At 34.7% G+C, this 25123-nt stretch overlaps 1 protein-coding gene across 1 annotated transcript; it reads right to left on the bottom strand.

The window, feature by feature from the left end:
- Window positions 1-636: 636 nt before the first annotated feature.
- LOC130747163 (fatty acyl-CoA reductase 3-like) lies at window positions 637-18904 on the bottom strand. Its single transcript, XM_057600017.1, has 10 exons — window positions 18734-18904; window positions 18387-18490; window positions 12495-12697; window positions 12148-12248; window positions 11770-11962; window positions 3153-3314; window positions 2233-2314; window positions 1846-2115; window positions 1274-1401; window positions 637-995 (listed from the first exon to the last, which is right to left on the bottom strand). Exons 1-10 carry the CDS (start codon window positions 18810-18812, stop codon window positions 842-844), a joined length of 1476 nt encoding a protein of 491 aa, XP_057456000.1. The 5' UTR covers window positions 18813-18904; the 3' UTR covers window positions 637-841.
- Window positions 18905-25123: the final 6219 nt, after the last annotated feature.

Raw genomic sequence — 25123 nt, 5'->3', positions numbered from 1 at the left:
AGAAGTGTTGGATAGGCCTATCTGTGGTCTGGCCCTTCATCTTTTTTTTTAATCGGCGAACGTTAGTTGTTAGTAATATTAATTAATTAGTTTCTTCGTCAGGGTTTAAACCCTTGTTTCTTCACCCTTTTATCCCTCCCAACTCTTATGTTCTTAGCTCTTACCACTTGAGCTAACTCTTGGGGTCTGACCTTTCATGAATCCAACAATCTTTGATCAAAAAGAAGTGTTGGATAATGGCAAAAAGAAAAAAGATAATGGCATTCCTTAAATTTTATTAACAATTAGAATCAAGTCCTCCCTCCCGCCACTATTAATATATTTAAAATTCTCAAATTCTCATTTGTCAAGATTAATATTCTTCAAAAATTGAATAAATCTAATCAATGTAGACATTCTTTCGATCAAAATTTACTAATCAAAATATTAAATTTGAAAAGAATGAAAAACCTAAATTTCCCTTTTTCTAAACCTAATCCCATGTTCTACAAATTTCTTTAAAAATATAAGGGACCTGATTAGCTTAAATAAAGAGATTAAAATCACTGATAATCCAAACTAAAGGGATAAAAAATGCAAGTAAAATCATGATGTTTCTATCCAACTTAAACTAAAAAAGCATTTGAACCCTTGTAAGACACAAGTAACATATATGATATTGGATAACTTGATCAAAGTTTTGAAACATAATTGGCACAACATCTATACCTGCCATCAAGAAACAAATGCAGAACTGTAATGTAATTCTTCTACCATAAATAATCTGAACTTATTAAAGTTACAAGGTTCACAAAACAAATGAAAGATGTATATATATCTATACTTGTCTCCCTTTATGACTTCACTTGAAAATGTACTTCACAATACCAGGGAGGTGGGTGTTCAAAAAGTAATCTTCCCAATCGATCACTTTAGGGTCAAAGTAAAACAAATCTGTCTCCACCCCACCCTGTCTTGCAGCAACTCGCAACCTCTCTACATTCATGTCATCAAATCTGTGTGCCACCAACATTTTTTGTTAAGCTTATACTTCATGAAACAACACATCTTACAATAGTTAAAAGGGCGGCAGCCAGTCGCCCCGAGATAAAAAATTTCCTTAATACAGTAGTATTCAAATCTTATATTTATTGCTTAAAAAAATTAAATTACTCATTGATCATTTTACTTATGGTGTTAAATTTTCACCATTTAAATAACAATTTTCTGGTTCCGTCCTTGAGACATGAATTGAACTAAAGCACATAGTTAAACTTAATCTAATAATACTTACACGCCCTTGAAGAACAAGTAAGGCTTGTAAAGGTCCACTAATCGCATCACAATCTGGATTTTCCTATTGAGATCAAGATATGTTCCTTCGAAAAACTGACAGAATGCAGTATTAACCAGCTCAAGACCCTGTTAAATGTAAAATTTGACAACTTATTGTGAAAAGTTTCCCGTGAAATTTTAGTGATTGTAAATAGCAGCCTTGTAAATAGGGAACACTAGGCAGATTAAAGATCATGTGACATGATAATGTGAAGCAGAACATTGTGTCTATATTTTTGTTCATAAAGTTTCAAAGGGTCTCACATATTTAATACACAAAATTTAAAAATAAACACAATTTTAACAGAAGCAGGGAGGTACATATTAGTATATAAATGTTGTATTTGCCCCCTAAATTTTTTTAGTGTCCTGTTCACTTAGACCTTCTTAAATTTACTTAGAGTATGAAATTTCCATCTCCCTTACTCATTTTTCCTAGTTTGTCCCTGAACATCAGTAAACATAGACAATTTTTACATGAGAGGATCCCGATCCAAAACTAGGGTCATAAAAATTGCTGTATCTATATACCTTTAACATAAGCAGGTAGCGAATGAACATGTATCTCCGAAAGCTATCCATGTTGCTCAATACAGTAACTTTGCCAACCTTGACAGGCTTTCCATCCTTGTTTATCCATGGTTTTGCTGAGAAGTATTTGAAGCCAAAATCTTGAAGATCGCCATATCTGAGAGGTCTTCTAATAGAAGAACCGATATTATATATACAATTATCACTAGGACCATTCGCATGAGCCACTATGGCCACTAGTATTGCATTCACCACCATGTCAGCGGGTATCTGCTTATTAAATTTGTGATACTCAGAAAAATGTTTGAAGAATAAAAAAGATGATTTCAGAACTGGAGAAACAATTAAACAGAGTAATTAATTGGGTTCATGCAGATTGATCCTCACCGCATCAACCACTGCCTTGAGATCTCCAAGGAAGCATGTTAATTTTCCTTTCCCATAGGCTACAGCTAAACTGTCAATAGTTCTGTACCAAAGAAAAATGAAACACCAAGGAAAGTAGCTTTTCCAGTTGACATTTTCACTTTGACATTGGACTTGCTGTTACAAATTTCACTAATTATTCTTGTATGAGCACATTGCCCATACGTGTAACCAATTGAAATATCAGAATACATTCCGATAAAAATAAAATGTAAATATTAAATGGGGTTGATTAAATCACTTATGAGGGTGATCTAACGCAATTCTTGGTGGACCAATAGAATTTAATATAGATAGGTAATGAATTTCATAACTTTTTTCTTTACTCTTTTTTATCAATAATCATATTAGTCCACTCGGGTGGGGCTAAATCATTCTCATGAGTAACTTCGACAATTATATACTGATACTTTTAGAAATATAATATAAATTAGTTAGAGTCGATCATTTACCCAATAATTGGCACTCTTGGAATAACTGGTTTATTACATGAAATCAGAATCTCTATGACTAATTGGTGGTTTAGACTTTAGAGTTCGATCTCAATTGCTTCAATTATTCTAATAAAAAGTGAAATTTATGCACATGATATGTGAACATGTGCATTTTCCACATTTCAAGCTTATATCAACTCTTGCATGAGAAGGTATGTTAAAAAATATAATATAAAACCATTGAGACTCATTTACCCAACTGCTTAATTGGTTCATTACATTCTAATAGGTGCAACAATTTTACTGCAAATGGTAGTTTTTTTCCCCTCATCAGGCTCACACAATAGTTATTCATAGAATTTTATTTTTAACTTTATACTAGATTACTCAACTCTTTCCCATACATGGTGTTAACATAGATTTAAGACAAATTAAGCAAATATTTACCTTACACCTTCAGCCCAACCAGGGAAAGGTTCTTTAAATGTACTGGTAATAATGGTAGGACGAACAGTAACAACTGACAAGTTTCCTTTGAGTTGACCCACAAGCATCTCTCCCATTGCCTTGGTGAATACGTATGTGTTTGGCCATCCATAAAAATTAGCCCTGAAATGGTTGGCTTTCATAATTCAATTCTTCTCAATGATCAAAACTACTCACTGTCCTTGACGTGACATGACATATTGTTCATAAATTTTATCTTCAGTGAAACGGTCAACACGTTTCGCTTTTGGTCTTTTAAACCAAGTTTTTTTTTTTTGACAGCATGGGCTTTTAAACCAAGTTGACTTGAGACTTTACTTTCTAAATAATTAACACAAACGTTAAGATGATTGATCTACCTTCTAAGCAAACTTAAATACTATATCTTATAAGAAATAATACATATTTTTATAAAAAAAATAGAAAATGAGATAAGACACATTTAGACTATCGGGTAAGACACCAATATCATGTTAGGAAGACCAACAGAGGTTAACTCCTAAGTAGAAGCGTCAAAGAATCTCATCAAGGAGGGTTGTCCAATGCCCACCAACCATGTCCCTAAATCTTTTTCTTCATTTTCTAATCCTTAATTTTAATTATTACTCAAATAATAATATGCAGGCACATGCATTATGAGTCGTGGTACTAAAACTATAGCAAGAGACCCATAAATCATGCCGGGGCAAACCCTCAAATTTGCATTGTTTTGGGCCAATAAAGTCTAATTTCATGCACGAAAACCACCATAATGTCAACTTCATCTTGTAAACAAAAAAAGATTTATCACATAAACAATGTGAAACATTATACTTTTTCCAAGAACGTAAATCTCCCATGTCACACGCACCCTCATTGCTTATAGAAATAGAGAATTAACATACTCTCTTTTTCAACAGTACTCATGTCAATACACAGTTACACACTTATTTATTGATCGATATTGATATAAAATGGCGTACATAAAACACCAGTACTTTGAATGTTGCAACGAAAGGGTCTCATGTAGTCTGTAGAGACGTCGTTTTCACTATCGTGTCTTTGTTCATCAATATAGAAAAAGATGAGTCAACTCTGTTTGGTAAGAAATCAATTCAGAGTTTTAATATGTACGGTCTTCCCTTCCGTGTGTCAGTTAAAAACTGATTCACGGTGATACACTTAAAATTTTTAACTGTAGTTACAGTAATGCCCTTAACTTGTTTATTTTTGGACAATAATATCCTCACCTCCTCCACTTCTCCTCTAAGCTTGGCACTGTGCTAGCAGATTCACTCTTACAAGTTACAACTCCACAAATTTCACTACCATCATCTCCTTCTTTCACACAGCCCATTCAAAATTGAGAAATCTTTCCACATAAGAAGTAGAGGAACTCAGATAAAGCATAGAAGAGGATCTGGGAAAAAAAAAATCAGAAAAAACTAGCCAAGGTATTAATTCAATGCCATTTCCCCAAGACATCCACTAGAACTGTTTTCTACTTGACTAAAACGAGATCCCATTGTAACCGTGGAGAAATCAAAGAGACATTTCTCGATGCTCTCTTTATTTGTGGTGGGGGGACAATCGATTGGAGGTGCTAGCGGCACCACGGTGGTGGAGAGGTGGGTAGAGTGCTGGCTCGAGACGGCGGTGCGGCTTGCCGGTCAGAGAAAAAGGAGAAGGAAGGAAAGAATAGTGGGGGTAAATGGGTAATATGTGAATGGATAGTTTTGTAAACTAACATTTCATTCTCAAACAATCTCAGCTGTTCAGTTTAAAATTGATATATCCAATGGCTATTTTTCAACTGCACCATGGTGGGACAGTTTTTAACTGTACCACCGAAGCCAACACCGTTTTAATAGAGTAAAGATAACTCCCATACTTACAAACTGTGTTGTTTCCATCTATTTTTTTTTATGGGAGTGTTGTTTTGTTTCCATCCATGAAAAGCTAAATACAACATCAAATACCGCAGCTTAAAATACTTCTATTGCTAAGGATAACACACCACCAACATGAAGGATAGACTTTAGAAAGAAATGTTTCATTAAAACTTTACTAGGAAAAACATCTCCTTAACATAAAAACTCAGTGAAGGAAAAAAAGTTTTTAAAAAAGTTGCAATAAATTTGTAGTTTTTAAAAATAACTTTTCCAAATTACTTTCATTTAAAATTCTCTTTTTATATTAATATTCAACCATCTCTAAATAATAATGAACTTGGAAATTAAGAAAAAAATTAGAAATAATAATTTTTTTAATGTTGAGTATTAAGTAAAAGGATTAAATATGAGATACATATTAAATATTTTTTAATGTTGAGTATTTTTTAATTAAAGTTTCATAAAAATTATAAAGTGATTTATATTTTAAAATAAAAAATTCATGAAAAAAAAACTTAAAATAAGGAAGTAGTATTGAGCATGATCATTAAACTTCAGGTGACCCCTAATGTGGACCACTTTTAAAGTGGTCTAATTTTAGACCACTTTTTTTAATCAACTATAACAGGTCAACACATCTTTTTTTAAAGAAATTTAATATATAACAAATTTTTAATGATATTTTTTCTTTAAAAAAATAATGTATTAACCTACTATACCCAGTCAAAGTAGGTGGTGTAAAATTACACCACCTAAAAATGGTGCATATTAGGTTCCCCTTAAACTTCAATGTCTTATTGTAGTATGGTTTTGATACATTCAAGATTTTCTTTCGGTGCCCACTAGGGTGGGGAAGTTTCAAAATGGTCCACCGGTGGACCAATGATCAAACACCATTAGATCAAAGATTCTTAGAATATTCCTTAAATTAACGGTGGAGATGAAGTAGAAGTAAAAATGGCATAAACGTAAATGACAATTGATCCAACACCCAACATGTAAGACCCAAGATTTTAGAATTAAATAAATAATTAATTTCCAACTCACGCATAGGATTATGTGTAAGCGTGAGAGGAACTTGACTCGTGTTTAATGTTTGGATTAGCGTTATGAAGAAAAAAGTTCAGGAAATGGTTAAGAATAGTTATATAATCGCTATAAGTTATAGCACGAGTTTCATTCACTTCCGCCTTAGGGCGAAAACGTTAGTAAACGACTAATTTGCACTTAAAGACACGATGGAAACTAATTCCAAAAATCTTCAGAGAAATATTAGAACTTCTCTTAATCCTTCCACGACAAGCATTTCGATACGAAACCCTAGATTGTACGAACGATCGATTTCGATTCTCGGAAGTTGCCGAAACCGAGTTCCTGTTAGCTCAAAAACCTTAAAGTAAATTGTTGATGAAGACTTTTTCTATTCGGAGCTTCAAATGAAGATTCCACACGCGTTCACCCATTTCATTCGATGTTTCCAATCTTTTTTCAGAAGGAAGTTTCTGCATCTGACATTCGCTGCAAAAAGTAGTTTTTCGGGTAAAATAGATTTACACCGACTTTGGATCGTTTGCTTTAATTCTGAGAAACCTGTTTTGAGTTCTGGAATTCTGTCACCAGAACCTATCTTAGAATTCACGGAGGAATGTGCAAGAAAAATCGGAATCGCGAAATATTCATTTTCCCGCGTTTTCCATTTTCTATAAATAGCTTGAAAAATGAAAAAAAAAACAAAAAAGATCATCACCATTTTCACCATTGTGGCCGTGGGTTTCAAGGAGGAAGGAGGAGAAAAATATTTTCGCCGATTCTTGTCTGATCGTCGCACAGTTCGTTGCTACGCGTAGGCCTCGAGGTACTGATGTTTTTCCTTACCTCTGATCGTAAATTCTATTGCTTTTCTCTATGTTTTTCTGTGCTCAAAGTTTCGAGCTTTTTGTAAAACTGTCTAAATAACTTGATTTTAGTGTCTAAACATATTCCCTACTAACCCAATAGTACTTCTAGCGGATTACATTTCGCCGAATCTCGCCGAACTTCAATTCTGCTCAAAATACCCATTTCTGACAAAGGTTCCACCTTTTGAATCAAAAACTCTCGTCTGAGCTTAGCGTCAGTAGGATTAGTTGTTATAAATGTCGTTAGGATCACGCTCATCCAATTTATTTCTCAAAATTCTGATTTTGAGTTTCCGAGCTAAAAATATTGACCAAAATACCCCTGCTCTAGTTTTCGATCCGATAATTTTTCCGAGAGTTTCCCTGGCCTAGATATTGCCTAAGAATACCTAGGAATTAAATTAGATTGAAGAAAAAGTTCGGAAACCCTATTTTTTAGAGTGGCCGAAACCTGTTTGTTAGGGTACCGTGTCCAAAAATAATTTTTTTGTCTCTATGACCTGAGCTATAGCGTAGCTCTTTCGATTGTCGAAATTTTGGCTCCGGTTTCGTGTCATTCCGAGTTCTGTAGCACGAGTTATGCTCGTTTTAGCGAACGAAGTCTTCGTTGTCCATTCGTGCCAAAAAGTGAACTCTGAAGCTTTAAAAGCCTTCTTTACGATTTCGATTAGTATTATTAGATCGTGTTGCTCCTAGTGAGGCTTTGTGTTGATGATTGTGTTTCTTTGTTCTAGGTTCGCAATTTTCATGCACAACTTCTACTCACGAAGGTAAGGGTAACTCAGTTTTAGAGTGTCCTTGAGTCTTGCATGTATTTATCGCACTGCCTGTGCTTGAGATGAAGATGTTTATATTGATTGGCAGATGATTATGATTATTATGTTGAACTGGGAAAATGTTTTCTAGAGGCTTCGGCCGAGTGAACTTATTGAGACGTGTGTCTCCGTTTTCTAAGAGGCTTCGGCCGTTTACTGGTTTCTGTCATTGAACTGAGTTGGTATACAATTGAATTGAGTTATGTTCGTTGATAATAGGAATACGTGTGGTTATTATGAATTGATCATTTTCTGGGCATTGTTGTTGATTGACTTGACATATAGGCTTTGGTCCTTAAGTGGCAATGAGGTGGGTGTGGTCCCGCGTGATTGTCCTATCTTTCGAGATGTTCTAAAGTGGCGATGAGGCGGGTGTGGTCCCACGCGATTGTCCCGTCCGTAGTGGCGCTAAGTGGCGATGAGGTGGGTGTGGTCCCGTGTGATTGTCCCGTCTTGAGAGACGATATTGATCGATCCATTTTGGTAGCAGCATATAATTGCATTATAGGGAACTAACACCTGACCCTATGTTGTTGGATTTTAGTTATTGGTTTATTGATATCAGATTTGATGTTATATTATTGTTGAGGTTATTATTATCTGAGCTAATCTATGTTAAGTTGTTGACATATGAGTTTAGTTATATTGCTGGTTTTGTTGATATCTGGATTAATTTAAGTTGCTAGTTTATTTTCCATGCTAGGTAATTAAATTTGAATAACATGATTTTCTCCTTTATATGTGGTAATTGCATGGAGTTAACCCTTTCTATTTGCTACTTGTTATTTGAGCGCTTAACACTATTAGGCGATGAAGAGCCTTCTGGCGATGCTTAGCCATGCTGAGATGGAGGACGGATAGTAACCGGCGGAACAAGGATGGAAGAAGCTGTATAGTTTCCTCTTAGTAGTTTATGCTTTGAGTCTTATTCGTTATCTGAAAACTCTGTTACTAAAACCTTGTTTTTGCCACTGTTTAAGTGTGCGTACTTATTTTGGGAACTTGCTTATGCTAATGTAAGACACTATTATTATATGTCGGGAACGGGTTGTTTAATTAAGACTATGTTATGTATTAAACTGTGTTTAGTTGATTTGAAAAGGAAAAAAATTATCGTATTTTCTTAGGATTACGAAATAGTCCTTAGACTTTGTTAGGTTACTAATGTGACTTCTCAGTTGAGAAATTGGGGCGTTACACAACCACCCTCTCTCACAAAGCTTCTGGAAGGCACTATGGTGGGCGGCGATGAAGGTTTGCCTTCGCAAGAAAGAAGACAGAGTGCATCAAAGAAGGATCAGATCTTGTCCAGTGGCGTCGAGGCGAGAACTCCGGCGTGGTTGAAGGCTTGAAGCTTCAAATCCCCTCTCTCACCCAACACCACCACCACCGCCGAAACCCTCTTCCACCAACACCAACTTCCCTCAACCTTCATCTTCTCCCACCAAATCAGATCTCAGATTCGGAGAAAGGTTTTGGGTTGAGTGAGAGGAAAGAGTTTGTGGAAAGTAGGAAAGTTGAGAACTTCGAGATTGCAACAAGAAGAAGATGGGGTTTTGAAGAGAAAAAATTTGAACAAGATCCTGTTGTGAAAATCTGAACAGCATGGGTTAAAAGCTCTCATTGTGAAAATTACGTCATTGTTGAAGTTTACTGGGTTCAATTTGTCAAGAAGTTTGAAGCTTTTTGGATCTGAATCAAAATTTTGGGGTGAAGATGATTATCACCACTTAGACAAACCACACAAAGTCCCCTTTCAAAACTCATCAATTTTCTATCTTAGACAAACCACACAAACCACACCACGTATACTATTTATCTTGATCTGTATAACTAGTTAAATTTTCTTGATCTTATTCAATTTTTTGTTCATGATTATACTCTGTACCACTGTTTAGGTTCATACATTTGATACTGTATATGTTAATTTTCAATTTCATCATAATATCTAATTTCTGAGGTTGATTTGTGGATATAGCATAAATGTTGATTGGAAGAAAGCTATGATCATTTACATATATGTTCTTGTTGAATCCAAACTGTGTTTTGTGTTAATAGATAAATCTTGATTTGGCTAATAGAAGTGAGTAATTTTGATACATGGAGGTAGGAGACCCCCAATTGAGATTGGAGGTACACCACCCAATATGAGTGCTTGTTCTTCCATTCAGCTAACACCCTGTTGTTGTTCCTGATCCAGATCCTAAGCCTCCTACTGGGTGGGGTGAGGGTTTTTGGGTTTTTGAGTTTGTTGGGGTAGGGGTTGTTACTTGTTACAGCCAAATCTGAGAAAGAAAGAGGTGGGGGTGAGGGTTGGGGTTGGGTTAGTGGGGTTGATGGTGGAGTGGTGAATGAAAGTGAATCAAAATTACATTGTTTAGTTTATGGATTTCTTTGTTTTTGTTGAGATGAAGATGGTGTTGAAGATGATGAGGAAGAAGATGATGTTACATTGTTTCTGTGCTTGGTGTTAGCAGTTGAACTTTTCCTAAAGGTGGTGCGGCAGTGTTTGAGGTGAGTGAGGACTGAGGAGAGAGGGTTTTTTTACAATTTAAATTTTTTAATTTTTTTTTTAAATTACTACTATGACCCTTGGTCCACCGGTGGATCATTTTAAAACTTCCCCACCCTAGTGGGCACCTTTTCTTTCCATGTCATTTCTACCTAATTTCTATTTCTATTTTTTCTTGTGATATCATTCACCATCTATTATTTCTCCCTATTCTATTTCTATTTCTCTTTAGCTATGGGTGGATTTTGAATGTGAATATTATTATTATAACCTTCCTCCCTTGGATAGATTCACACGCAACATTATAATGGAAAAAAGTTTGGTGATTCGACAACACTATAATTGTAGTTCTCACTATGAAGAATTCTTTATTTCCTTTGGTACATGAGTGTAATGCTTCATATTCCATATATACGAAAGTCATTGCCCATGCCATCACCTTTCCTAAGATTGGTCCTCACCTCTCTCATCATTCGTTCACATGGTATACGTGTCATGGGTGTAATGCTTCCTATTCTATCTAAACAAGTCATGTGTGCAATGCTTTCTATTCTATCTAAACAAGGGTTCCTAAACAAGTCATAAGTCACCTCCTTTTATCTAGGATTGGTAAACTAAGGTATATATATACTTTCTTGCTTTCCGCCCTTCCCTGCCCTACATGGCTACATGGATAAATTAATAGGTACATGTTTTCTATGGAAAGTTTTAGGTATATGATAGTTAGCTATACACATCGATTTATTTCTCATCATAGGATCTCAAGAAATGGATATCTATATTCTTCTTTACACAGTACTTATAGAAATTGTTCAATTAGTGAGGATATCAATATAAATCATTGTATTATCAACTTGTCTGCTTGGCTTATAAAAAAAAACATGTCTGCTCCAAATCCAATTGAACTCTTGCGTGATAGAACGTGTTAAAAATATAATCATTACTTTTTACCCAACAACTTAAGTTTTTAATATCTGATAAACCTAAGTTAATATCAGACAACAAAAGTTAATTGGTTTGGCATGTAACAAGCTAAGACTAATTATGATATGATAGACTTTCATATAGGCGCTCAGCTTCAAGGCCCAACACTATTCTATATGAAACATTTTATTAGTTTCAACATTTTATTAGTTTTTAGAATATTCCCTTTACTAAGATGGTGTCACTTGTAGGGTATTCATTCTTGAGGGTAACCCTATATTGTGGGTTTTGTACCCAAAAAAATTGAGCATTGCTCTCAGATTTTTATGTTTTCTTTACTTTTCTGCAATTAACACTCTAACTAGTAGGAAATTACTTTCTATCAGATAAATACAAAATCAGTTTTAGGTAAAATGAACATGTTAGGATCAATATCTCATTTATCAAATCAACTCTGTCTAACCACATAAGCTTATAATAAAGAAATGGGCATGATAATTAATAAAAAGCAATGTATATGAAAATTAGCATGTAAAACAATCTTAGAATTTTACTAACCTGCTAATGCCCAAGTCCTTCATGACCCCTTTAATTTCATCCTCTGATGCTCCCACTTGTCTTAACTCAACCAATTTGTCCCTCACAACTTTCTCTTCTGCATCAATGTCTAATCCAGGCACTCCATTTAGTGACTCGCCCAAGTGATAAGGGCGCTCTAATATTAGCCCTTCTTCCTCACCACATACATATGCTGAAATGAAGTTGTAACATTTAACAACCATTGGGGTTGATATTAATCGATCCGGTACTATTACTTTTTTGTTGTTGATAGAAGTGGTACTAATACTTTTAACAACCATTGGGGTTGATATATATATATATATATATATATATATATATATATATATATATATATATTAATTGAAACCAACTAACCTGTTGATACATGCACAAGAACCTTGAGTTTTGTACATTTTTTGGCAAAGTCGATTACATACTTAACTCCAAAGGTATTTAGGCCCAAGGATATATCATACCTACAATTTCAGGGGAGAAAACATGAATTGAAGGAAGAAAAATCCATTTTGGTTATGTAATGCTAATCAGGGTTTTAAATTGGAGCTGCAATATAAATGATTTTGGAGTCCATGCAACAGCATCGTGACTGCAAATCTGCAATTGCAACCGTATCAACTCGCAATTATCCATTCTGTGAATTCGAGCCCGATACATAGCAATTTAAAACCATGATGCAAAAGGGTCTATGATGATTTAGCACATACCTTTCATCAAAGTTAGTAGTGGCAGCTAAATTAACAATAACATCTGTTTGATTGTAAATCTCTTCCTTAAGAATAGAATCCTCCACTCCCAAGTCTTCAAGAGAAATGTCTCCAGGTACCAGAGTACACTTTTCCAAAATTAAGGGGATAAAATTTGCACCCAAATTTTCCTTTGACAATCTAAACAAGTCCTTCCCTATTATCTGCATACCAAATTCCCAATTTTAGCACATATTAGCTTCAAGCTTAATTGGTTACTTTTTATTCTAGAAGGGGCTTAGAAGCCCCCAAAGAACTAGTACTGGTTCCTGACATACAGTGTGTTACAAGAACCAAACTAAGACCATCCACAATGGATGGTTGAATCCTTTGTTGAAATGTGTTTGATTGTGTTTAATAGGTTTAGTGGTTTGTTGAAATTGGTTGAAAGGGGAGAGAGATGGTGATTTTGTTGAAAAAATTAAACATGTTGAAACAGCCTGCGGTGTGCCACGTGGCTCAAGGCCAGTGGCCACCGCAGGCGCGTGGCCTGCACGCCCAGACAAGGCGCGTGCAGGGGAGAGAGAGAAAAATTTTCAGGCCCTGCCATGTGGCTGCTTCTGGTTGGTCCGTCCGGATTTCGTTTTTCCTTATTTTTTGAACTCAATTATTTCATAAAAAAAAATATTTTCTGAAAAAAAAAATTATACCAAAATTCATGATTTTTTTTCTCTATAAATAGAGACTTGGTTCGTTTGATTTGGACATAGAAAAAAAACCAAGTTTTTTCACTCTCTTATTATCTCTCTCACCATCTTATTTATCTATCTATTAGCATTTGTATTGAAATGGATCCCAACAATCCCCATTTCAACACCCAAAATTCTTCAAACAACCCATTTTACAACCAAAACCACAACAACTATGAAGATCCAAATCAAATTTCTTACCAACATCCTCAAAATCCCACCAATTATCAAGTCCCACATCAATTGTTCAACCAACGTCCTCAAAATCCAAACTATTATCAAGTCCCCCATCAATTCTCCAACCAATGTCCTCGAAATCCAAACTATTATCCAGATCCGAATCAATATTCGTACCAACCTCCTCAAAACATACAAAATTTTAACCAGTCATCAATTGTTCCAAACTCTCATCCATCTTATGGATCTGTGAGATATTCATCTCAAACACCTCAGTCTAGTGGTTATATGCCAGTGGTTCCTGAAAATGTTCCGAGTGTTGATGTAGCGGAATTTCCGGAATTTTCAACACAAGTCAATCTTGGTGGCGGGTCAGCTGATAATGAAGTCAATGAAATCACTCCTAAGAGCAAAAAAGCCCATTTACCCGCATGGAACACTACACAAAATCTAGTGCTAATTAGTGGGTGGATTAATTGCGGAACAAACAGTGTTGTCGGAAGAAACCAGAAAGGAGAAACATTTTGGAGAGATATTGCTGAGTATTGTAATGAGCATTGCTCATTCGATCCTCCGCGCGATTGGGTTGCCTGCCGAAACCGTTGGAATTATATGAACACAAGACTGGGTAAATGGATTGGCGCTTATGATAGCGCTAAGCGTGAGCATCGAAGCGGTTGGTAGGAGGATGATGTTATCGCAAGAGCGCAGGAATTATACGCAAGTGGGAAGATTGGTCAATTTACTTTGATGGAAGAATGGCGCGTTCTCCGTGATCAACCACGTTTTTGTAGTCAGGTAGGAGGAAATAGTGGCTCGAGAAGTAGTGGATCTAAGAGATCACACGACAGTGATGCAAGTGGCTCAAACTCTATAGGATCAATTCCTCGTCCAATGGGTAGGGAGGCAGCTAAAAAAAAGAGTAAAAAGAAAATTAGAGAAGATGCTGACGAGGTGGTGGACAAAGAGTGGGATTCTTATATCCATATCAAGGAGAAAGAGCTTGAAAAATTGGAAAAGATAGCATCGGTGCAAGCAGAGACTAACGAATTGATGAAAGAGAAGACTAATGCGATGAAAGAGAAGACTAATGCTAAGAAAGTTAGTATGTATCTAAAGCTAACTTCGGAAGAGCATCTCAGTGACCGTAAGAAAGAGTTGTTAGAGCAGTTGTCCAAAGAGCTATTTGGAAATTAATTTCAAGCGAGTCTTTGTCTGTAATCGGTCAAACTTGTCAGTGGTGTGAAGTCTGTAGTGTTTGCTTTAATGTTTGCTTTAATGTTTGCTTTAATAATTTTCAAGTGGTGACAGCTATGTAATGTTTGCTTTAATGTATGGGTAACTGTGTTTGAATATGTACCACTCAATTCGAATCTTGTCCTTTTCCGACAACTTGTTTCAAATCCACCAGTGGTGTCAAGTCTGTACTGTTTTCTTTAATAATTTGCCCGTGGTGTTAGGTCAGTAGTGTTTGGCTTTTATGATTCTCGGGTAACTGTGTTTGAATATGTGCCACTCAATTCGAATCTTGTCCTTTTCCGATAATTAACTCTGGTTGATAACTTATTTCAAATCCGGCACTCAACCACCATTCAATGTACCTACTTATATGGACTCATAGATCCATTGATGTACCAATATCCCAAATCTCTTCCAATCTACTTCAAATTTCACAAAAAATGGATCCATCTGAGTGTCCTTTTGATCTTGCAGCATACATTCAAAGTAGTCAAATTGAAGAAGCTTATGTACTCAACCGATTTAGAGAGCGGCGAAGAAAAATTCGAGAAGATACTGCACCTCGTAGTAGAAAATATCTCGGTAGAGATCATACAGAGGCAAACCAGAGGCTAATTGGCGACTACTTTGCCAATGAGCCTACATATGACGATGCAATGTTTCGTCGTCGGTACCGGATGCAAAAACATCTTTTCCTTCGAATCGTTGGTGACCTTTCAAGTAGTGATAACTACTTCACCCAACGCGTTGATGCAGCCAATAAACAAGGTATATCACCCTTAGCAAAATGTACCACAGCAATGCGAATGTTAGCATATGGTGTGGCAGCAGATGCGGTCGATGAGTACATCAAAATTGGAGGTACTACAGCATTGGAGTGTTTACGTAGATTCTGTAAAGGAATCATACGATTGTATGAGCAACAGTACCTGAGAGCACCAACCCAAGAAGACCTGCAAAGAATACTACATGCTAATGACATGCGGGGGTTCCCAGGCATGATCGGGAGTATTGACTGCATGCACTGGGAGTGGAAAAATTGTCCTAAAGCATGGGAAGGTCAATTTACTAGAGGGGATAAGGGAACCACAACAGTTATTCTTGAAGCAGTTGCAACTTATGACCTATGGATCTGGCATGCCTTTTTTGGATGTCCTGGAACGTTGAACGACATCAACGTTCTAGATCGGTCACCAGTGTTTGATGACGTGGAACAGGGAAAGACTCCAGCTGTGAATTTCTTTGTGAATGGTCGTCCCTATAATATGGCATACTATCTAGCCGATGGTATCTATCCTTCTTATCCAACTTTCGTCAAAACGATTAGACTTCCTCAAAGTGAACCCTGTAAGATCAAGATTTGGTCATGTGGTACAACTCTATGTTTTGATGATAACAAGTATTTATTTGTGGATGAACAACTATGATACTCTAATGTTTGTCTTGAGTGTTTTGACAAACAGGTTCTGATTCTGACACCAGAAGATATATTCGTCAGAAGTTTTGAAGATCAGAGGATCTGAGGATCAGAGGATCTGAGGATCAGAGGATCTGAGGATCAGAGGATCAGAGGATCAGAAGATCTGAGGATCAGAGGATCTGAAGACCAGAAGCTCTGAGGGACCAGAGGCTCTGAAGGTCCAGAAGCAGAAGTTACGAAGGTCAGAGGATCCAAGCATCCCTCTGACTCTGATCACCAAGCTTCACAAGTTCCAACACGAAGCATAACTCTGATCAGAAGTCATTGGTTAAAGGCAAATGTCTCTATCAAGAAGTACAAGAGCAGTGTACTATTCTGACAAGCCTACCTACCAAGGTTCAGCCACAGCAGGTTCTGGAAGTTCCAGAAATGCCCTCCAACGGTCATATTCTCTCAACAGAAATATCCTTTGCACCTTGGACTATAAAGGCTGAAGAAAAGAAGAAAGCTAAGTGAGAGAAACCCAGAGCTGCAATACAAGAAAAGATTCAAGCCTCTACTTTCTTCATCTGTTCTTATTTAGTTTACACTCAGCTTATTTAGAAGCAAACCTTTGTAAACAGCAACCTCAAACAGTTGTTTGATTTTCCTTAAGGGACCGGGTAGGTCAGTATCCTTAAGAAGACTAAGAGAGTGAATCTTAGTGGTGATTCCTTTAGGAGATCAAGGTTGATCGGATCCTAGAGAAGACTAAGAGAGTGAATCTTGGTGTGAGCTAAGTCAGTGTATTGTTAGTCACTTGTAGGTTTCAAGTGCAGTTGTAACAATTATCTGATTAGTGGATTGCCTTCATTCTAAGAAGGAAGAAATCACCTTAACGGGTGGACTGGATTAGCTTGAGGGATTTATCAAGTGAACCAGGATAAAATACTTGTGTGCTTCTCTCTTCTCTCTATCTTTATCCGCTGCACCTTCTATCTCAGAGAAACCGAAAAGATTTACTTTAAATCTTAAGGGGAAAGTTTTATATTCAAAACACTATTCAACCCCCCCTTCTAGTCGTTTTTCACTCCTTCAAACCCGATAAGTTATTTGCAAAAGTTCAGGAGGGATGTCGGAAGGACATCGAACGTGCATTTGGAGTTCTTCAAGCTCGTTTTAAAATCATCCGTGAACCAGCTCGCTTGTGGGACATAGATGACTTGAGTATCATTATGAGGTCATGCATCATATTACATAATATGATTGTTGAGGATGAACGAGATTCATATGCTCAACGTTGGACCGATTTTGAGCAATCTGGAGAAGGTGGATCTAGTACACAGCAACCATACTCGACCGAGGTTTTACCCGCTTTTGCAAATCATGTGCGTGCTAGATCCGAGTTGCGTGATTCAAATGTTCATCATGAACTGCAAGCAGATCTAGTGAAGCACATCTGGGCAAAGTTTGGAATGTCTCAGGATTGAAGATGATTTGTATCGTACTATTTACGTTATTTGTGTGTTGTGTGCTTAGTTTTCCCTTGTCTTGCATTTTAAGATATTGTGTGCTTAGTTTGTTATCTTGCATTTTATTTTAAGAAAATAAAATAAATTCTTGCATGCTTAGTTTGTTGTCTTGCATTTTAAGTTAAGAAAAAAAAATTATAGTCTATATTTTTTTTAAAAAAAGTCTATATTAAAAAAAAACAAATTGTTAAGTGTTTATTGTTTTAATTTAATTTAAATCGATAATTGAAATTTTATGTAATTATAAAAACAAAAATATAAAATTAAATAAAAATGTGAAATAAAAAAGTGGTGGGGTAGGGTGAGTGGTGAGTGGTGGGGTAGGGTGTTGAGAGTTAAACAAAACCATTGGAGTGGGTAATTGTTGAAAGTTTGTTGAATTGGAGAGAGAAGATGATGTGGAGTGTTGGGAAGAGAAAAAGTGGGGTAGAAAAGAGTTAAACAAAACATTTTTTATTTAACCATTGTATATGGTCTAAAAGATGGAAGACTGTCATAAATTTTCAGACGCATAAGCTTAACTGATTATGTCAGGGTGAGATAACAAGCTTTAGAGGCCACTGTTAATGATTGTTAAAAGTCTAGAAAATGATATAATGCTAGACAATAAATCTACTTTAAGTATTTAATTCCGTGCATAGACAACAGTAAAAAATATTAATGAAAATAGGAAAAGGATAAAAGAAAATTTTGACAAAAAAAGAAAAGGATAAAAAAGAATTCACATCTTCCAAACCAAACATGTGAGAACATGAAAGGAAAGTTAAGATTTGGCCCTTTCTGCACAAAAACAGTGCTATAGTTTGTGGGTTTTTACCTCATTGTGCAAGCGATGAGCAGCAGATTTGGCATCTGCAGCTCTTAAAAGAAGATAAAGCTTCTTTACATTTGGCTGAACTCTCAATATCTTCTCCAACAAGACTGTAAAATACAAGTGAAATTAAAAACATCACCAACTTGATTATATTATAGGCTTAAATAAGTTTTTGGTCCCTAACCTTTACCATATGTTTGGTTTTCATCCCTCACCACCCACCTTTACTCCGGCGAGGGACTAAAACCAAACATATGGTAAAGGTTAGGGACCAAAAACTTATTTAAGCCTATATTATAACAGCACAGCAGAGCAGCATTTGAAGGAGAAAAAAATAGAAAATAGAATACTTTTTGCAAGAAAGCCAGTGGCTCCAGTGACTAAAATGGTTTTGTCCTGAAGAAAGTGGAGTATACTTCCTAACTCCATTGTGGAAAAAATAAAAGCAATTAATGAGAAGGAAGCTGGTAAAGTAATGGGTTTTCAGAGGAAACAGACACACAATGATGAAGTGGGTTGAATGTGATGATGCACATTTGGCCATTTGATATAAGCAGAGAAATCAACACATAGTAACTATTATGAGATGGAGTGTACGCAAGCTTGCTATTGTTTTTGTCCTAGGTACAGACGCACAGTGAAGTTAGGTACAGAGAAATCAATAATGAATCTATTTTCTCTGTTGCTGTGTTTATGGGTGGAATTCCGTGTTTATGGTTGAACAAAGTCAATAAAACAATGTGAACCACGGTGGTGGTGCATATTTTTTTATACATAAAAAAGGTAAATTGCACTATTTACATAAAAAAAAATAAATTGCACCATTCAACCTCTAGGAATTGATACTAGACTTTTCCCACCCAATCCATATCTCCTAACTTTTTTTTTTTTTTTGAAATTTTGATATGTCCTAACTAATATCACTTGAGTTATCATTCGAACACAATGACTCACCACGGTAGATATCATAAAACCCAATGTGAAGAAGCACTTTAAAAGTTGAACAGCATGCCATCTTAAAATTAACATGTTCAGATCAGATTTAGGTGGCAATTAATTAATTGCCACACAAGATAAGGTTACATATCAATTTCAGTACTGATTATGTATTCATGGCAGCATCTACTACTTTGGGTTACTTTAAAAGTGACTCACAGTGGTACACTTTAATTTTAATAGTCAATAACAATAATACTTATAAATATTTTTCATCTTCTAACTTGTTATTTTTTTATTTTATATGAATCATAAGATTGCCGGAATCAATGGAGGAATGAATTGTGCATCACCCCATGCCTCATCATTGTTAAAATCTATTTTTTTCTGGCAAAATCAAGGGAGAGCAACATTTACAGTGGCAATTTCAGGTTTTACATAATTAAATGTTACATCTAGTTACAACTTATAAATCCACCCTTCAAATTTCATCTAGTAAACGAACACTTATATTCTTCCTTCTCCATCGACCTCCATATTCTCATTGAGTATGGCAAATACGATTAATTTTATTAGTGTTAAAATCAGAGTCTATGAGTATGAGCAATGTGAACTTAAAAGTAGGTGAAAGAAGGGCCTTGGGCAAGCTGGATTTGGACAATAATAATGGATGTTACTTCTGGGGTTGCAAGAGGGCCATGGTTCTGCACTAACGTGAACTCCATAACTCAATTATTTTACTTTTCTTTCAATAATGGATGTTACTGCATATCTTATTGGTGTATGGTATAGCGAAAGAGTAATTAAAAGAGTGTTAAAAGTGGGCCACAACCACACACAAGCAAGTTACTCAATTCAATTTCTTGTTTTGACCAAAAAAATTGCTAGGGGTGAAAATTACATTTGCCGTGTCATCATTTTTTAGAAAAATAAACTACAAATGTAATTTAATTTTGACCTCGTAAAGTAAGTCAGCTTATTTTGAACTCTTCTTGGGGATAAAATTAAGACACTGTATAGTGTAAGCATTCAGAGTATTTCATTCATATTTTTTAAAAATGATCGGGCGGATGACACTTTTTGGAAATGTTTTTACAGTAATTTGTAATTGGCACAAAATGTAGAAGTTAAAAACCGTCGCAAATGTGTATGTCTGAAGTATGTTGTCGTGTAGGACCTGACCATCACACATGGTACATTTATAATCTTTTTTTCCCGCTGTTCCGGTATGGAACCACTGAGCGGGCTAATCGAAATAGAGAGCGAACACAAAGTAAACAAGATAAGTAAAAATGCGTAAAAAATGATAGGATCCCTGCCGCTTGGGCGGTCCTTCTTTATTTATAGTTGGGTTTTGATCCGGCTGGATCATGGGTTACCCGGCCCATTTAATACATGATTCGGTCAGCCTAAGTAATATACATATTGATCAGCCCATACCAGACCACCCGCCATGACCAAAGTTATCTCAGGCGGTGGTTGTGAGACTAATATCACTTTACGGTCAGTGCACTTAGCGGTAAGAATTTTTCAATGGGTTTCTTTCATTCACAACAGTTATTCACAACAGTTGAAAATTGAACTCTAAACCACTTATTTAAGGGTTGAAGTGTTGAACCACTACATCAACCTTCTTGATATAATTGATTAGAGCATCTTCAATTGAGTCCTTATTTTGGGATCTTAAAATAAGATCCGGATCTTATTAGATCCCACAATTGGAGCTATTTTACGTGACATGAGATCTTAGCTTTTGCTAAGATCCGTGCCTTAGCTCAGGTACTCTCAAATGTGAGATCTTAAATAAAATAATATTTTTTTTCTCTCTCCTTCAATACAAGAACCAAAGTGAAAAATATGGAGGGAAATAAATAGTATAAATATATTGGGTATTGTGGATTCAGTCAAAAGTAAAATAAGATTTCATCCATTAGAGCATCTCCAATGTAAGGTTCTTAGTTCTTATTTGGGAGTTAAGAACTAAGAACTAAGAACTTTACTATTGGAGGTGCTGACATGGACTCCTTAGTTCTTAAAAATAAGAACTCAGTTCTTATATAATAAGTTTTTCTTTTTGAGTTCTTAGCTTAAAATATTAATTATTTCTCTCTTATTCAAATTACTTTATTACTTTATGAGTTTTATTTTATTATTTTATGAAAATAAAAAGTATAAATAATGTGGTTGGTGAGACCAACTGAATAGTGGTAAGAACTAAGAACTAAGAACTAAGAACTCATGGTTGGAGCAAAATTGTTTGAGAGTTGCTTAAATACATGTGGCAATACATGCCCACATGAATAGTATTAAGAACTAAGAAATAATAACTAGCATTGGAAATACTCTTAGAGTAAATGTGCATATGAACCTTATGAGTGTCTTAAATCCTATGTGGCAGTCTGGGCTCACAAAAAGTGAGTTAAGTCCCAAAATAAGATCTTACAATTGAAGATGCTCTTATATTCACTGCAAAGATTAGATCTTAGCTTAGCTTCAACCTCAAATTAATTTTAAAAACTAAAATCAATTAATTTTGAAAAGAAAAACAACATTTTAAATTATAGTTTTAGTTTTTATAAAATAGAAAATCAATTATATTGTTTACAAATATGCATCAACTACCTACTGATTTTTTTAAGATACCTACTGAAATTAACCTTTAACATCAACTATTTTGGAATAGATGAGTATGTTTTTACACATTCCAGCGTTACAACTACCTAACAACTTTATCTAAGGTATTGTTAATTACCTAAAAATAGATCGTCAAGATGCCAAAGCTTGAACCACTTTTGATTTTTTTTTGGCTTTCACACTCTTCCCCCCTTTTTCGATAATTTTGTTTCCTATTCATTGAGTTTTATTTTATGAATGATTCAAAGGGTGAAAGCAGGGTCGGCCCAAGGGTCAAGCGACCCAAGCAAGGGCTTTAAGCCTAAAAAAAATATTTTTTTCAAAGTAAAAAAGGCCTCATATTTTTACAAATAAGGTCTCAAATAAAAAAAATACTATTACTCACTATTACCTGCCACTTTGTTAGTTGTTTCTTCCCTAATTTTTCTCAAAAAATCTTAATTGACAATTACTAGAAATTAGCAATCTTCATTAACAATTAATTGATGTTACCTATTTTTTTTCTTCACCTTTTATTCTCTGACCTCCCCTTTTCTCTCAATTAAATCCTAATAATGTTTCTACACTCCTTGCCACTCTCTCAGTCTCTCCAACCATCAAAGGGGAAAAAATAGAGCCTTTGTCTCTCAAACTCTCATATCCTTTATAAAAGAATCCTCCTTCATAATTTATTTTTTCTTTTATTAGCCATTGAGAAGAACTAGAGAAGATCAATAGAAAGACAAAACTATCTTTATTGTAAGTAGTTACGCTCTTGCCTCTTTGCTGTGATGGTTTCATGGTTATGTTGAGTTTTGATACAGTAAAAATTTATTTTTTCTACAATATAAAAGGACAGTAAAGTACTAACTAATTGGAATTGGATGCAATACAAATTAATTATGATAATTTAATAAATGATTTTGCATCTCAAAAAGCTCGAAAAATAAAATTTAAATAAAAAATTTAATAAAGAAATTTTTTTAGACAAAAATGCATCACTTAGGCCTCACTTTAAAGTTCGATTTAGGCCTCACTTACGGTTGGGCCGGCCCTGGATGAAAGAGACGGATCACATGAATGAAGATGAAGTAATAGTATTAGTATACATCTATTCAGGGAAAAAACAAAAGCCTTGGATGAGAGTGTGAGGTTGGAAATGGAATGGTGCTAAATTTCCACTTGGCCTGTGAGGGTTCATTTATGAGGAACGGTGGGGCTGCACAGGGAAGTTAATAAGTGTTGGCTCCCACTTTAATAATTTATCATTTCAACTCTCACTCTTTCTTCATCTTTAGTATACATCACAATGTGCACATATATTAAAGGCTTGAGTACTCTAGAGGTTCCTGAAATTGTCTTTCATATGATAATCAGTTCCTCAAAAAAAGTTTTCCGATTCCGAATCCCTGAATTTTTTTTAATCAAAATAGGTCCCTACTCGTGTTTTCAGCTTATGTGACCTAATTTTTGCTGAGTCAAATATTCCACGTGACTTTTATATTTTTTTTAAATACACATGGATTAAAAAAATAAAAATAAACATTTAAATCTAAAATTAAACATTGAAATATTAAATATAAAATTAAACATTTAAATATTAAATATAAACATTTAAACATTTAAACATTTAAATATAAAATTAAACATTTAAATATTAAATTTTTATTTTTAAATGTTTAATTTTATTTTTTTAATCCATGTGTATTTAAAAAAATATAAAAGTCACGTGGAATATTTGACTCAGCAAAAATTAAGCCACATAAGCTGGAAACACCTGTAGGGATATATTCTGATTAAAAAAAATTACAAGGATTCGAAATCAGAAAAAAAAAATTCAGGAACTTATTTTCGTACGGGGACAATTTCAGGAACCTCCAGAGTATTTAAATATATATTAAATGCATATCTACATTATGTGTGTGAAAAAAATTCATAGGTCAACCTCCTACTATCTAACTCCTACTATCTAATACGCTGACAATTGGTTTGAGAATAGTTTTACGGCTATTAACGATGAGAATATCTGGGTAACACCGGGTAAAAAAATCTAATCTAATTATTTTTTTTTATAAGCAATCTAATTATCTAACATATTAGTCAAAGAAAAAAAATTGGAAAGCTGTCTTTTTCTTAATTTCTCCAAGATACCAGCATTCGGGACATAAATTGGGTCACACAATTGATAGTTCCATTAAACTATGTTAAACAATTTTCCAGAAACAACCAGATTTTTGTTGACCTTTTTGTTGTTTTCCCACAAGTTTTTGTGTTTGACTAATTGCACCAATTTCTATGGATATGGTCAAGTACGTCAAGTCAACTAAGGATTTGAGTCTTAGAACCACTTTAAATCGTAAAATAACTTATCACAACTATTAACTATTAATGAGACACTTTTCTTATAATTTTTCTCTAAGGAGGTGGTGGGTGGTGGGTCTATGAGCTTAGTTGGTGGTTTTTGATCTAGTTACTGTAAAGTTGATACATTTATTTTTTCTTTTTCTTGTTCCTACTTGTATTGGGTTGAAGTACCCCTTATACTTCATTCAATATATTTTATCCAGCTTATAAAAAAAACAACTATTAACTATTAATTACTAGTGATTACATATTTAAAATGTCAATAATTAACTCAATCAATTGATTTGATAACACTCAATTTAGGGAGTCGCATCTCAACTATAAACCATTTACACCAAAATCATGTCTTTATTTTTGTTCCATTTTACCCACTTTTTTGACACAACATAAAATATTAACAAATTTTAATGGGTCGAAGAGACTATCTTACTGAACTCGTTTCAAGATAACGTAAACAATATATATCTAGGTTCGATAACAAACAATATATAAGTGAAAATTTACTTACTTCAGGAATAAATTTTATAATATACACTTCACTTAATTTTTTTTATAAAACAAGAATTTAATAAATATAACAATTAAGTATTTTTATTAAATAGATTAGATTAGATGTAAAAAGTAAGGTCTATCTATGTGCTCTGTTATATCATGTTAGACCGGATTTTGAACAATCCTAATTACATATTCGTTATCTCAATATAGTTTCATATGTGCCTAATGTTTTATTTTGTGATTATCTAAAATAATTTTCATCTGCAATAATTCACATATATACTAGCCATAGCTTATGCACTTGACCTTCAAATGACATATTGCTTCCGTGA

Source organism: Lotus japonicus, chromosome 3 (genome assembly GCF_012489685.1).
Source record: "Lotus japonicus ecotype B-129 chromosome 3, LjGifu_v1.2".
NCBI classification, from domain to species: Eukaryota; Viridiplantae; Streptophyta; class Magnoliopsida; order Fabales; family Fabaceae; genus Lotus; species Lotus japonicus.
This window is presented reverse-complemented; position numbering and strand designations above follow the sequence as displayed.

What these genes read in the sequence shown, in the direction of transcription:
- LOC130747163 (XM_057600017.1), bottom strand. Translation starts at nt 18,812, where the DNA reads ATGGAGTTAGGAAGTATACTCCACTTTCTTCAGGACAAAACCATTTTA. An exon ending in CACTGGCTTTCTTGCAAAAA is followed by an intron (nt 18,491 to 18,733) that starts GTATTCTATTTT and finishes TGTATTTTACAG; the next exon opens with TCTTGTTGGAGAAGATATTG. An exon ending in TACTTGTTCTTCAAGGGCGT is followed by an intron (nt 996 to 1,273) that starts GTAAGTATTATT and finishes GGTGGCACACAG; the next exon opens with ATTTGATGACATGAATGTAG.